Source organism: Schistocerca americana, chromosome 8 (genome assembly GCF_021461395.2).
Source record: "Schistocerca americana isolate TAMUIC-IGC-003095 chromosome 8, iqSchAmer2.1, whole genome shotgun sequence".
NCBI classification, from domain to species: Eukaryota; Metazoa; Arthropoda; class Insecta; order Orthoptera; family Acrididae; genus Schistocerca; species Schistocerca americana.
In genome coordinates, this window is record NC_060126.1 from 192,680,834 (window position 1) to 192,695,787 (window position 14,954).

General features: G+C 37.3%; 1 protein-coding gene across 1 annotated transcript in view; it reads left to right on the forward strand.

The window, feature by feature from the left end:
* The first annotated feature begins 968 nt into the window (after positions 1-968).
* LOC124545101 (peroxisomal targeting signal 2 receptor) overlaps positions 969-14,954 on the forward strand; it is a 37,758-nt gene continuing 23,772 nt past the window's right edge. Inside the window, exons 1-3 of the mRNA XM_047123914.1 lie at positions 969-1,110; positions 1,492-1,614; positions 6,085-6,260. Of these exons, the coding sequence (XP_046979870.1) occupies positions 1,509-1,614; positions 6,085-6,260 (282 nt within the window). The 5' untranslated portion in view covers positions 969-1,110; positions 1,492-1,508. The remainder of the gene's footprint in view (positions 1,111-1,491; positions 1,615-6,084; positions 6,261-14,954) is intronic.

The following is a 14,954-nucleotide window of genomic DNA, read 5'->3' on the forward strand; positions in this document are numbered from 1 at the left end:
CGCTCGCGCCATATTTGCACGATCGATTTCAGCCGAACGCCAGTTGTAGATGCTCATTTAAATTGCTCGTGTAAGCCGTTGCCTTATCAGTGCGCTGTCAATCACTATGGATCTTATGACAGCTTGCACCTTTCCCATAATATCTTGTTAGCGAATAAAGTTATCTAAAACTGGTTTTTCCAGCTCATAGGCTCGGGACCCGTGTCTGGCGACAGGAAATATATAGTTGTTAGGGACCTTGGTTTGGATAAAATGAGATATGGAGCCAGTCGGCTTTCCACGAAACCGAACTTACATCAAACAGCCAGAATTCTCTTAACCGTTGTTTTGAAAGTGTTATCGATGTTTCCAACTGAAATGCCATGAGCTTGACTGGGATTTTAACGTGAGGTGATGTCTGGTTTTAGAGGTAAATGGTGACGAGATTCATATCAGCTTTCCACTAAAAAAAAATCAGCCGAATAAGCGTCTACTTTTTATGGTAAGAGGAACTTCATGTTATTACAACAAGGGTGCGGGTGTCCTCTATGAGAGAGCCTGCTCATAAATACGGCCCTGATCCTATAACGTTAGTTGTAGTGCGTCAACCCATACTGATACACATGTGTAAGAGTTTGTGAGGATATGAAATGGAATGATCGCAGAGTCTCAGCTATAAAGTGGCAAGCTTCGTTTCCCAGACGGCACAATGAGAAAACGCGGTCAACCTACGAAGGACATTCCGTACTAAACACTGGTACGAACAACCCCAAAATTGTGCTTTAGTGTGTGGAACCCACATCTTGTATTGTAATTTTTCATGGACAGTTAGCTATTAAACAATGGAACTTGTGGTCCACGTATTCGTATCACAGTATCGACGAGTAATAAGACAACGCGTACGGAACTTGTGCTGCTGACATAACGCGCGCCAAGCGTCTGACGCTTAGCGCTTGCCATTTGTTTGGTTTAATTCCAAATGTTTCCACTAGGTGCTAGGGTGGTATTATGGATTCCCGACAAATTTTGAAGATTGGTGAAATCTGTCAGATGTTTGAAAAATTACTAATAGACCCTACGAAGTGAACTGAAAGTGCAAGTAAGATGGTGTGAATCGCGTATATACGGACGGTAAGAACTTGTATATGCTGCTAATGTGTCGTGTATTGTACACTTGTGCATAAAAAATCTGTATTATGGTAGTTGACTGCTAAACTATAAATTCATCAACAATTTTCCATACTCACATTGCGTGTCACAAGGACCATGGTTTTTGTTTCTGTTTGTGAATGTCAACATTTTCAGTGACGGTCGCTCTTTCACTTAAACCAACCGCAATCTAATATTCTCTTCAGAATGTTCAATTTTCTCCAGAAATTGGTGTTTTTGGGATATGTTTGTTGCTTTCAATAAATTACTTTTCTGTCACTACGCGGGCTGTTAAAGGGACGCCCCCACATTCATTTGTTAAAAGTACTATGTTTTAATCAAGACTTACATTCATTCTCATAGGCAACACCAGGAGAAGAATGCCTACATTTTTAACGCCGAATCGCCATGGGTATTCGGTTCGTTTTTCTCCATTCCATCCTGAAAGAATAGTATGTGCAACATCACAGTACTATGGATTGGCTGGTGAGTACTTAGTTTAATGTAATGCAGGAGCAAAACTGCTACCAGTTCATGCAGATCAGGTAACGGCAGCTTTCAGTGATAATATTATGTCTGTTTGTCATTTTTCTGACGGAATGGCATACTTAAAGGCGACATCTATATTGGAGATCTACATCAGCTGTGTACTTTGTAGCCCAAACTTTTCATCTGAAGACCTATTTACATTGCATAAGGTAGACTTCATGTTTTCATTAATTGTCTAAAACATTTACAGTGCACAAAGTTTAATGGGGAGATCTAGGGTGAAAAATACAAAATTTGTCAGTTAAATTGAAAATTTGGAATTTATTGTTGAGCATTTATTATCCTTGAAAGTGTGACAAAAATAGAAGTTTCATATTTCATTATATCCTTATCCAAAGAGTTACAGATGAGTATTCCAAGCACAAGTGTTTCTGCTAAGAGAACACAGTAATTGTATTTTGTTCAATACATAAAGATGGCCAAGAGAGAGTACCTGATGAGAAACCCTTTGATATATAAATGTATACTGGAAATAAGGAAGCAAACAGAAAGTCTTTTAGCTTTGGTCAGGCTTATACTTATCTTTATGGTTTAACACTGCACATTACCTCAGATTTATCTTTATGCCAGAATAGTATTTATGGATATGAATTAGCATAGGAGCAAAGAAATGGTCTACAAAAGAAACAGCCTCCTATTTAACAGCTGTTAGCTTCATTTTGATGTTAGATACTGTTTCACATACAATCTAAGAAGTATGTTAAATGCTGTACTTCAAATCATAGTATGTGCCTTAGCAGTATTGTGTTGTAAGAAGTTTCTGAAAGAACAACAGAAGTAATATTTAACTGAATTTCTCTGTGGTGTTAAAAATAGTGTGGCATTGTATGGCTATCATCCATTTGGTTGGGTCTTAAATAAAAGAACTCTTTACTAATATATTAATAATGTGGATCAACAGTGTGATAAATTTTCGGGTCAGCTAAAGAATGGGACAACTGAAGAACAGGATACAAATTTTTGGTATGCCACTTTTTTTCGACTTGGCAAGCACTAGTATACTGTTCTTCAATTGAGCTATATAAGTCAACTGAAGAACAGGATACTACCTTTGTAGTTTAACTGAGGTACAAAATGCCAGTGTTACATGTGATTCACTGAGCGTACAGGATGCCAAAGTTACATATAGTTCACTGAGATACAGCATGTTAATGTTACGTATGCTGTTCTTTTCGTCCTTGCTAATGCTAGTTTCCTATTTTTCAGTTGACGTATATGAATAAACTGAAGTGCAAGATACGAATTTTACGTATGCCAAGATTTTCGTCTTCGCTAGCACTGGTATCCTATGCAGGTCAACTGAAGTACAGGATACAAATTATACTGTTGTCGGTTTTTTCGCCGTTACTAGTACTACTATGATACTTTACAGTCAATACTATTACTGTCAAAGGTGGAAAAAAATTGTATCCCATACTTCATTTGACCTATACAGGGATAAAAATTTTATGTACATTACTTTTTCTTACGTTTGCGTAGTTCAACTGAGATACAGGATGCCAATTTTATGAACGTCGACTTTTTCGTCTTCGGTAGCATTTGTATCCTATTCTTCAGTTGACCATTATTGGTCAGCTGAAGTATGGGGTACAAATTTTACGGATTTTTATCTTTTCGACTTCACTAGCATTCGTATCAATTGCAATATAAGATGCTAGTAGTAGCAGAGGTGAAAAAAGCAACAACTGTAAAACTTGCACCCTGCACTTCAATTGAGCTACATAAGTCAACTGAAGAATAGGATACTAGTGCTAGTACTGCAATTAACTGAAGTTCAGGATACAACTCTTAACCATCAGCTGTGTTAGTGCTTGCTAATGTTACTTCTGTCCTTCTTTTTTTTTTTTTTTTTTTTTTTTTTTTTTTTTTTTTTTTTTTTTTTTTTTTTTTTTTTTTTTTTCCTTCCACTAGTATCCCTTTCTTCAGTTGAGTTATATAGGTCAACTAAAAAATATAATACCAGGGCTTAAAGAAGTGATATATCTAACATTACGTTTGAAACATGGATGTATGTGATATATGTCTACCATCTGGTTTCTCTGTCCTGCATTTGTTTGGCTTTTCTCAACATTTGTTTTTGCTGTTAAATCTGTGCAATGTATCATCTTCAATAACTTCTGATGTCATTGGTCAAAGCCAACAGGCTGTATCCCAGTCTTCAGTTATCCCAAATTTTCTTATCACAAGGGAAAAAAGTAAAATCTTTTGTGTGTTCAACAGGTCAGGAGCAAACCAGTTGTTGTTCATTGTGGCATTCTGTGTGTTACAAGACAACAAATAAAGAGATGGTCATTACTTTGTTCCAGGGCAACAACTTCCTGACAGTATTTTTCTCTGCTCAGTATAGAACCAAACATCATCATGAAAATACCTCCACACACATAGGTCTACAGTGACTATTTGTGTGCATTTTGATGCTCTTGATACTTAAAATAAGTGAAATATTTCTGCCGTCTTGTACTAATTTTAAAATTTACCATGATGCACCACAGCAAGTAGGTTAATTCTAATCAGCAGAACAAAACATTCTGTTATGACTCCATAAACAACCCCGTGTATTAATAGTTACTTATAATGATAAACAATGAGAGAAGTTGACAGGGCATTTTCCAGACTGTGGGATATAGAGCAGTGACAGGATTTGCTCATTCCTCAGATTTCTGCTCCATATAAGTATTCCTAAAATCTGAAAAGCTGGATGTGTGTCCAGTTGAATTTGCCATATAACAGAAGACTTGTTGCGTGGAAGTCTACAACCAAAATGTTCAGTCTTAGCATGCTGTGGTGCCAGGAAACGAGATGTCTTTATGATAACTGACACTATTCTATGCATTGTATCAATAATGAAGAACCGGAAAACAAAAAGCAACAATATCATTATTGAAAATGAATGGTACAACAAGTGCTGAGAAATACTGCAGCATACTGATGTATTCGAATAAAAGACTAGACGGTAATAGCTTACATCATGAAAATAGTAACATTTGCTTTGTTAAATGCTGGCACAATGTAGAAACATTCAATAGTGAAGCATATATGGAATCTACCCAAAACACTATGAATAAAATAAATAGTGTCAAAAGTGATTAGCATGAAAGTAAGTAGAGCAAGGTATCATATTTTCATGTAATAATCATTGACTAATAAGAAAAGATGTTAGGGTCAGGGGAAGGGATGGAGAAGAAAAGGTATTAGGGGCAGGAGAAGGGAGGGAGAAAGAGAAAAAAAAAGTAGGAACATAAACTGAACGTTCATGTGATAAGTAGGTAAGGGAAAGATAGATACAAGTCACTGCATATTTTTTTCAAAGAACATGAAGTTTTCAGGAAGTCTTTACTTGTAGATAGAATATGTAAGAAGAAGCAGAAGTTGAGAAGTAGATGTAAGATGATTTATTTAATTACTTAACACTGTAGGATTGTAATTCTTTGTGTGACACAATTTTCTTTCCTGAAGTCTGTGGAAGTAATAGACAGTGTGTTCCAGGAGTAATGGTCAGTATTTAGGGATTTGGGAACCATCATTTGAACCAAAAAAAGTCCCAGTAAACATGGACTCTAAAATGCATACCTTAAGAGCCATGAGCACCTGTTCAATAGAATAGATGTGCTTCACAGCAACAAAGATGAAAAAGTGCCCATAGCTTATTTTGGTCCATTCTACCATCTCTCAAAATATGGGAAACAAAAAGCTTGCAGTAGAATAGATTTTTGTACAGTATCAAAGGTGTAGTACTGGTAGCTCTTAAGATACTCAGACATTTTAGAACCCATGTTGACCAGACTTTGTTGCTTCAAATGATCTTTCCTGTCATTACCCTGAATATTGACCATTCCTCCTGGGGCACCCTGCATAGAAGATAGTTTGCACGAAAGCTCATTATTTTGTTAAGTGCAGCCTGTAATGGAATTTGAGTAGCAAATGGGAAGGGGTAATGTTACTGCTCAGAATGGTTAAAAGGGTTCAAGGTTAATCATTTAAAAGTGGCTGATAATTTTAAGCAAAATTATACCCAACTTGGCAGTGCTATGGCAGACTTGTCATGCAGTTTGCTGGCAGTGGTCGGAGAAAATTGGTGTAACCCTCTATATCCTTAATTAATTGTAGGTTGTCCTGGAATTTTGAATCACACATAATGACTTTTTTGGGGAGGGAGGGAGTAGGGGAGGGGATAAGGAAGGAGTGTGATTCTTCAGTTGAAGACTGGTAGTTGACCTGGTAATATTCACATTATAAATTCAGGTTCTTGCCAGAATGTTTAATTATTCACTTTAAAAATATAGGAATAGATGGATACTTCTAGACTGGAACTACTCCTAAGTTGTTGCATGGGATTTTCATTCCACAGTACTTGGCACTAAGCTCATCTATCTCTATCACTATTTAAGAAAGGTCTTAATTACACAGGTGGAGGAACACTGTTTCTCCTGGAGCTGACACCTGATGGTGGCCTTGTGGAAGTGTCAAGTGTCACATGGCCAGATGGACTATTTGATGTTGTGTGGAGTGAAACTGATGCCAACATTGCTGTCAGTGCAAGTGGGGATGGAGTCCTGCAGCTGTGGAATGTCGCTTGCCCACAGGTATGCTCTGAGTAGCAAAATTGCTAATTTCTCCAATAATGAGTGAGTGTAAACTTAAAATAATCATGTACAAGAAAATTATGCAAAAAGCAATTATTACTTCCAACTGCTGTATCCGTATATTGCTCATAATACAGGTTTTCGAATATGTTCCTTTCTCTACAAGACCTATACATCTTACAGGTGACTCCTAAAAAAAATTCTGTATGACATGAAATTCTCTCTTGTTGAAGCCACAAAAACTTGAACTTTTGAACCTCTGCACTTTATTCTTTATCAGGAGATGGCTTGCATCTCCTGATGAAAAATAAAGTGCAGAGTTTCAAAAGTTCAAGTGCATCTTAATGATGTTGTATGGAGGAAGCAGGATTAACAGATGCAAATGCAAAAATTTGGGTGTGGAGGATGTGCACCCAGCCCTAGGTTAGAGAAATGTGGACACTGAAACTCAACTTGTTCTGTAACATTGTTACAATTTTTTCCTATTTGTCAACATTCCATCTCTAGCAACCATTCAGACTCTGCTGTTTATTAAATTTTTTGGTGCACAAGTGAACTGTTATTGTTTCTTAGTGACTGAGTGGGCAAGTGTCAAATTACAAATCCAAAGATCCATCCTCAGTCAGTCACAGGACTTTTTCTGTGATTTACTGTTTCTTTCACATCTGCCAATGAATTGCTAACAACAAAAATGTCAATCTGCACTGTGGTTTGGAGTTGATGTTCCCCATAGCTGTCTGGGTGAGTGAGTTCAAATGTTGGAGGAAGGCAATGGCATACCACGTCTAATAGGACCGTGCCTAGTAAAACACTGTGATGTCTGGTCAACCTTCAGGTTGTTAATAACCTTACCTTTTGTTCATTTGCTACTGAATCCCAGTACAACAAAGCACAGGATATGATCTTGATATCACTGAAGCTAATCTTAAGCCATTTCATAAGGCCATGTTCCAATGTTATTGACTTCTGAGAATCTGGTTTCTTTGTATTTGAAGCATTGGTTGAATGGCTGGATGGGCCATTTTGTATCTAGGAAGGGAAAACACATTTAGCTAAATGATTGCAGCTCAGAAGAAATCTGTCAGTTCCATCCGGATCAATAATTCTGTCCTGAGCATTTTAATGTACAGAACTTGGATGCTGTCAGATCACAACAACTGAGATCTAAATTAAATCATTTAAAGGCTGTGTTTAGGAAGAATGAGTGTAAATGACACCAAGTGAGATCTGTGATAATGAGTAAAGGAAGGTCCATCCCCTTTCAGCAGTATTAAGAGATATCCACACCATGTGTTCTATTCTGTGTAACCATCTCAAGTTAGGTAGCACTTTATGAAGAAATATAGCATTAGACTAGTGTTTTGCCCACTGCCTAAAATTAAAGAATTGCTGTGTTTTAGTCAAAGATGACATGGTATCTCCTGAGATTAAGCAAGCTGTCCAAACACTACACTGAACATAAACAGCAGTTCACTCTCAGAAACCAGGAAAAGTCAGCAATAGTGGAATCTAAGCTTAAGAAGTTTTGAAGATCCCACTATCCTATACTTGTCTTACTGGGTTTCTATAGTAAAAGTAGCATGCTGATCCACCCTTAGTTTTGGAATGGTTTTCACCTAGAAGTTTGTATCTTATTGCCACAAGTACATTTCAGACTTATCAAAATCTTAGTTTTGAAAATTTTATTTAGTTTGCCAAAAACGGTTCAGGCCATTTCTTTTTCTGTTCATCCAGATGTTATCAAACGACCTAAGTGTAAAACCTCTTCAAATGATAATATGACATAATTGTTAATTTGTATAATTTTCATTTTGTTGTATTGATTCAATATTAATTTAATATTACTATAATTGAGTATGTGGCCTACTTTCGAATGTGCTCCATTATTTGTTGAAGTTTATCTGTGATGAGGCAAAGGTAAAATGTCATCAGAAATACAGAGGTAGTTGACATATATTCACTGAAGAAACAATACCATATATCTGATTTTTCCGATTTTCTGAATTTCAGTTTGTTGCTAGACTCAACTTTGGTCACTTGCTGTTACTGTGGGAGTGATGTATATTCATATCCTCACAATGAACATGAAGCTGAGAGAATACCTCATAATTCAAACAAATTTTACAAAAGAGTAAATTCTGCATAACTGCAAAAGAATGAATCACCACATAACTGGAGTGTTGGAAGCTTCATGAGGTTATGATGCTGTTCGCAGACAATGCTATATACTCGTCTATAGAGAAACTGTAATGTCACATTATTGTAGCAGAATGCAGGAAGATTTTCAGAACGTCATTGAGGTTGCAGGAAATCAGTCAAGAACTTTCCAATATTTTTGCCAACAATGTTGCTCTTGAAGTAAATCAGTCAAGCACTTTCAGATATTTTTAGCAACAATGTTAAAGTATAACTTGTCTTTATATAGTAATATAGATGATAGTTACCTACCATTTGTAGAATGTAATCACTCACTAAACTGGGCAATTGTACAGGGTGAAGCAAAATTCGCACACTTGGGCTTCACAGCGCGACTCCTCACATGGCAGCGATAGAAAAATGTCTGTCACAAAATTTCATCCGACGAGTACATCTGGCAGTAAAAGAACATTAAGGAGTGGCAATCTGGCAGCACTGTAAATACATGTATGGTAACAACCACTGTCAGCACATATTAATCGTGGTGCTGTACAGTTGGAGCAGTGGATGGAGTTTTGGGTTAGCATGCAGGAGGTCGAGGGTTTGATCCTGGGTTGGGGCGCATTTTTTTTTTTATTTGCTAATTTCATTCTGACATTTCATACTGTAATATACACCGCTTCTTATGTCACATGTATCTTAAATTTACATAATTTTGTAAAGCTGAATGTACCAAATATATGGTTAGACGAATAGGAAATAGACAGTTGAAATAAATGACTAGTCATGCGATAGAATAACTACAAAAACAATATCAATTTCGAGATGCTAAGTATGATAGCACAGTACAGTAACACAATATGTACTTGTCATTCATACTACATGCAATATGAGCACTCAGATGTCGCGCATTAGCAACCAGTGACAATAATAATGTCCATATTAAGGACTGCATGACCTTCACAACAGAATACGTTGTCCTCAGAACAATAGATGCTCAAAGCGATCTCCCTGTACGTCCAAACATTGTGCAACCTGCCAGATCATACAGCTCTGTACCCTTTGCAGAAAAGCTGTGTTCACAGGAACAAGAGCAGCATGAACATGCACTACCAATTCTTCCACATTTGTTGGCGGAGTAGGGTACACGTGCTCCTTCAGGTGTCCCCACAAGAAGAAATCCAGAGGATTTAGGTCAGGTGAATGTGGAGGCCATACAACTGGTTATCCACATACGAACTATTTCCCTGGAAATGTTCTGTCCAAATACTGTCGCACATTATTTCCAGAGTGTGGAAGTGCACCATCATGTTGGAACAACATCCTCAGTGGAACATGTAGCGAAACATCATCCAGTGCATTGGGCAGGTAGTTTAAGAGGAATGCATGATACCTTTGTGCAGTCAACCGGTCAGGCAACATGTAGGGGCCCAAACACCTGTCGCCCAATATTCCAGCCCTGGCATTGATATCAAAACGAACTTGATATCCACGGTCACGGGTGATGTGTGGGTTAACCTCACACCAATGGTGGACGTTGTGCATATTGAAGAGAGCCTCACAAGTGAATGAATGGTGCTTCATCCAACCATATTATAGTGTTTATGAAGTCATTGTTGACTTCATGTTGTTGTTGGACCATTCACAGAATTGCATCTGCTGATGGCAATCTGCAGGATGCAGGTGTTGCATCAAAGCATAATGATAGGGATGCAGTCCACGCTCGTGCAGCACATTAACGACTGTGCGTTGCGAGACATGCTGCTGCCTTGCTATGCTACGTGTACTTTGCTGAGATTCTTGATGTATGACCTCCAGAATTGCTTCCTCAGTAGCTGGAGTTGCAAGTCTGTGGACAATTTCTGTCACGCGATGGTGGAAGAAGAGAACCTGACTCCCGAAGGCACAGCTCCAGTTGACGAAACACATTTTTATCTGGATGCCATTGACGAGAATATTTAGCAGCATATTCATGATCATGAGCAGCAACACCAGCCCAGTTATCAGATGCACCAAGATATCCACATATTCATCATTTGTGTATGCCATACATCTGTCACACTGGTTTAGAGGTTTACAATAAGAAAATTCAAAACGTGTACGCATGTACATTGGAGTCTGTCATGGGCGCGTTACTCCACTCGCAACTAATCCCTGTCTGGTGGAAAGTGCATACAGTATAAACACGCTGTGAGTCCTGCACTTTGTTCCACCTAACGCAAATTACCCCTCTGAGAGATATTGTACTGCATGATTCGTCCCAACACCAGTAATTGTAAAATGTTCGGTTTAGACTTACACTGTTTCCCTAACAGTAATAGACATGATGTTTTCACAATCCCATCGATAGAATAATAATAATAATAATGCATTGAGGTAAGTACTAAACAGCATGCGGTTACCAAACTCAGTATTGAAAGGCATAATTAGTGGGACGATGGTGCTGACACATACAAATAGTAACCGAGAGTGGGCATTATTTGCAAAGCACATTGCTAGTCCTACTGGTAACGTGATGGGTCTGAGCGAGGCAAGAATAATAGTTGCTACTAATCTATGGGACCATTGGAGAAGGGTACAAAGAAAACAGGTTTCGCCTCTAGTAGATGAAGTGGTGTGAATAAATTCATGCCCGTGACGTGGGAAGGGCTTCTTTCAAAGCTGGCCAATCTTCCATTTCTACAATTGTAGTATGTAAGCGAATGTTTTCTGGAGGGCCTGCTGCATTGCTGTTGACGAATAAGATGCCAGTTACCGTACCATCTGGACTACTTTTACCAAATAAAAAACCAGTGACCTCCTGCATGCTAACCCAAAACTCTATCCACTGTACCAACTATACAGCAAGACTAATATGTGCTGAGAGAGATAGTTACCATACATGTGGTTACAGTGTTGCCAGATTGCCACACTTTAATGTCCTTTTTCTACCAGATGTACTAGCCAGACGAAATTTTGTAAGCAAGCAATGCCTACACTTCTTCTGTTGCTAGGTTAAATTTTCTTCTTTTACCAAAATACAGTGGGGTTTATGCATCTTCATGTCACTAACATGCTACTGTAACTGCAGTTGTTGCAGAATCCTGAAACAGTGTATTATTAAACAAACAATTGAGGACAATCAGATAAGTAGCTTTGGAAAAGTTAATTGTCGATATAAAAATAAACCTGTAATTTCGTCATACATGTTGTTACAAACCTATACTAATCCCAGTTTCACCAGTTGATGATGCCCCTTAAAGAATTACGTTATTTCACTGATAAGATCTACAGTTAATCATTTATCGCAGAAGATAAGAAAGTTTCACATTTTAGTGGTATGGCAAAATACTCTCCTCTATGCTTGCTATCATTTGTCAAAAATTTATTCTTTATGGGAATATTTCACTCTCACTGCATCGTTTGTGCACATGAGGGTATGTGTGCGAGCTCATTGTAGATAGTTATCATATGGCCTAACATAAACTCATATGACTCCTGTTCTTCATTTTAGTATCTTCTAATTTTGAAATATTACAGTAACTATGATTGTTAAAGAAATGATAGGCAGATCACCATGAAGCTGATAAAAGAGCCCATAAAATTTGCAAAAGTCAACTTTCTTACTAAATAGTTTCTTTAATACTGTGTGAGAAAGACGGCAGAACAGCTGGTGTGCGCACATTGCAGTTCTGTATTGTAACCATGCCAAAGTGGGCTGAGAATATTTAATTCAAAACAGATGAAGCACACAGTGCTGGAGACAACAGAGAACTAAGGCAGCAGGCTCTTTGAGGCAGAGGGCCAGACTTGCCCATCAATGATAATATTCTAGGTTATCCTGTGTTTCAGAACCAATACCAGAGAAAAGGTACACATTACATTCTAGTCATTTACTACAACTCCTGTCCCTTTTTATACTGAGTTTTTAGTGATTTGCCTCCCTCCCCCTCCCTATTTTTTATTACTTTACACATGTCAGTTTTATTCCATGGATGCCACAGTGAGACGACTCTCAGGTTTGGAGAGAAGTAAAAAATGTACATGATTTAAATGATAAGTGAAATGATTTCACATTGCAGAAGGTTAGACTGCTAATTACAGTTATAATCTAAAACGTTAAATTTAAGAGTTTCTGTAAAAATACTCGGTGAATTAAGTCACCCAGCAGAAGGTTTTCTTTTGGAGTTTTAAACTCCACATTTCCATTTTTATTATCACATAACATGCCTTATACAATCAAAGATTGTGACATAGGTGACTTATCAGTTTTACACTATATATAATAATACCTATTGTGTAACATCTTCAAAGAGGTATTTTAATTACAATTATAAGGCATTGTTGCCATTCAAGAAATCTTCTACACTATAGTAACATTTATCTTTCAGATATTTTCCAAGTCTCTTTTGGTGCCTTTTACATTTGGGTCCTCCACACCTTTCCATATTTTATTTACAAATTTCATGCCCATATAGTATGGGGTTTTTTCATATGATTTTAATCAGTGGGTGTGTAACATGTAGCTCGTTCTATATCTAGTATCATATTGATGCGAGAAGCAGTTGCCCTCCAAAAGTTGTGGGTTTCTTTTCGTGAAAGTGAGAGTTTCATAGATGTATATGCTTGGAATGCTCATTAGATATAAAGGTTTACATTGTTGCTTTGGTTTTGCTCCCACCTTTGCTCGGATGATTCTTTTTTGTAGTCTAAAAGCCCTAAGTAAATTTGTTTTTTCAGACCCCCAGAAAATTATACAATCCCTAATGACTGAAACAAAATATGCATTATATACAGTTTTTCTTACAGCTAAATCAGTAATACTATACAAGATATTCATAATATATACAAGGCTATTCAGTCGACCCAGTATGTTGTCCACATGGTGACTCCAAAACAGGTTTTTATTGACTAATATGCCAAGGAATTTGACACAGCGTGCAGTCTCTAGTTTTTTGTCCATATACCTTATTTCTCTTATAGACTGTGCAGATTGTTTTGTGGTGAAATGAACAATTTCTGTTTTTGTAAAATTTAATGTCAAGTTATTGTTTTTGACTCATGCCCCCAGTTCCCCAAGTGTTTGTTCAATATGACAATTAGGTCTACCTTATTTTTACAACAGACTACAGCTGTTGAGTCATCTGCATAGAGGATAGTATCAGACTGGACCTGGCATGGCATATCATTAATATAATACAGAAAAAGTAGTGGCCCTAATATTAAACCTTGTGGAACACCTAATTGAGTGTGTTTCCGGCCAGAGAGAAATTTCTTGCCATTGATGTTAATAAGTACTATTTGTTTTCTGTTTGCCAAGTATGATGACATCCAGCTAAGAGATTTGCCTTGAAAACCATAGTGTGCCAATTTTTGGAGAAGCAGGTCATGATTTACTGTGTTGAAGGCTTTGAACAGGTCACAAAAGATGCCGGACACACACATTCTATCATCAAGACATATGCTGACTTTTGTGACTAATTCATTTATTCCATGGATTGTGCTGCGGCCTTTTCTGAAACCACATTGATTGCATAAGATAATGCTGTTAGATGAATTGTGATTTTTCGATCTGATCACATGCAGCTCTTTCAAATATTTCTGAGAAAATTGGTAACAGTGAGATTGGCCTATAGTTCATCTTGTTTGCCTTTTTTATGTACTGGCCGAGCTTCTGCATATTTTAATCGATCTGGGAAACATCCCTCATCAAAAGATTGGTTGATTATGAAAGAGAGTGGATGTGCAATACTGTGATTTTTGTTATTTCAGTGGGGACCTCAACCCACCCCACAGATTTTAAAATTTTTAGGGACATTATGATTTTGATGACATCTGAGATGGAAACATGAGAAAACTTAAAACATGGACAATTACTGTCTGTCATATTGGGCTTTGCTTTTGGTGGTGAACAGTCACCAAATTTGTTACAGTTTATGAAAAAGTCATTGAATGATTCACAAATGGCAAACAGCTCTACCATTTATCGCTATTTTAGAAGGGCATTTTCTCTCTGCCTTACTGCCAACTTCGCTTCTTATAACAGACCGAACAGCTTTTGATTTCTTTTTTGCATTTGAAATGAAGTTATTATTCGCAGTACATTTCGCTAGTTTAACTAGTTTGTCACATGTTTTTTGTATGTGCTTACATACTTAAGAAATTCAGGGTTTCGATTTACTTTTGCCTCCATATGCAGTTTCCTCTTAGTAGCACCAGACACTCTAATTCCTTTTGTTACCCATGATCTACTTTTATGGAACCTGCTCCTCACTGTTGCAAAAGGGAAACATTCATTGAATATACCCAAGAATTCAGTTGAAAAGTTATTGTAATTGTCACTTGTGGAAGTGTGTTTGCTGACTGTACACTTGGTTTGGCTTAGTTTTTTACAAAATACTTCCACATTTTCTTGACTGAAATTCCTACATCTTTTTGTTGTGCAGACTGAATTTTGCTTTGGTAGTGATAAAAATAGCACTTTATGGACTGATACTCCTAAATCTAGAAGAAACTTTTATTTTACGTAATAAATATAACTACTTACAATATTGTCAATACATGTTGCAGAGGTTGCTG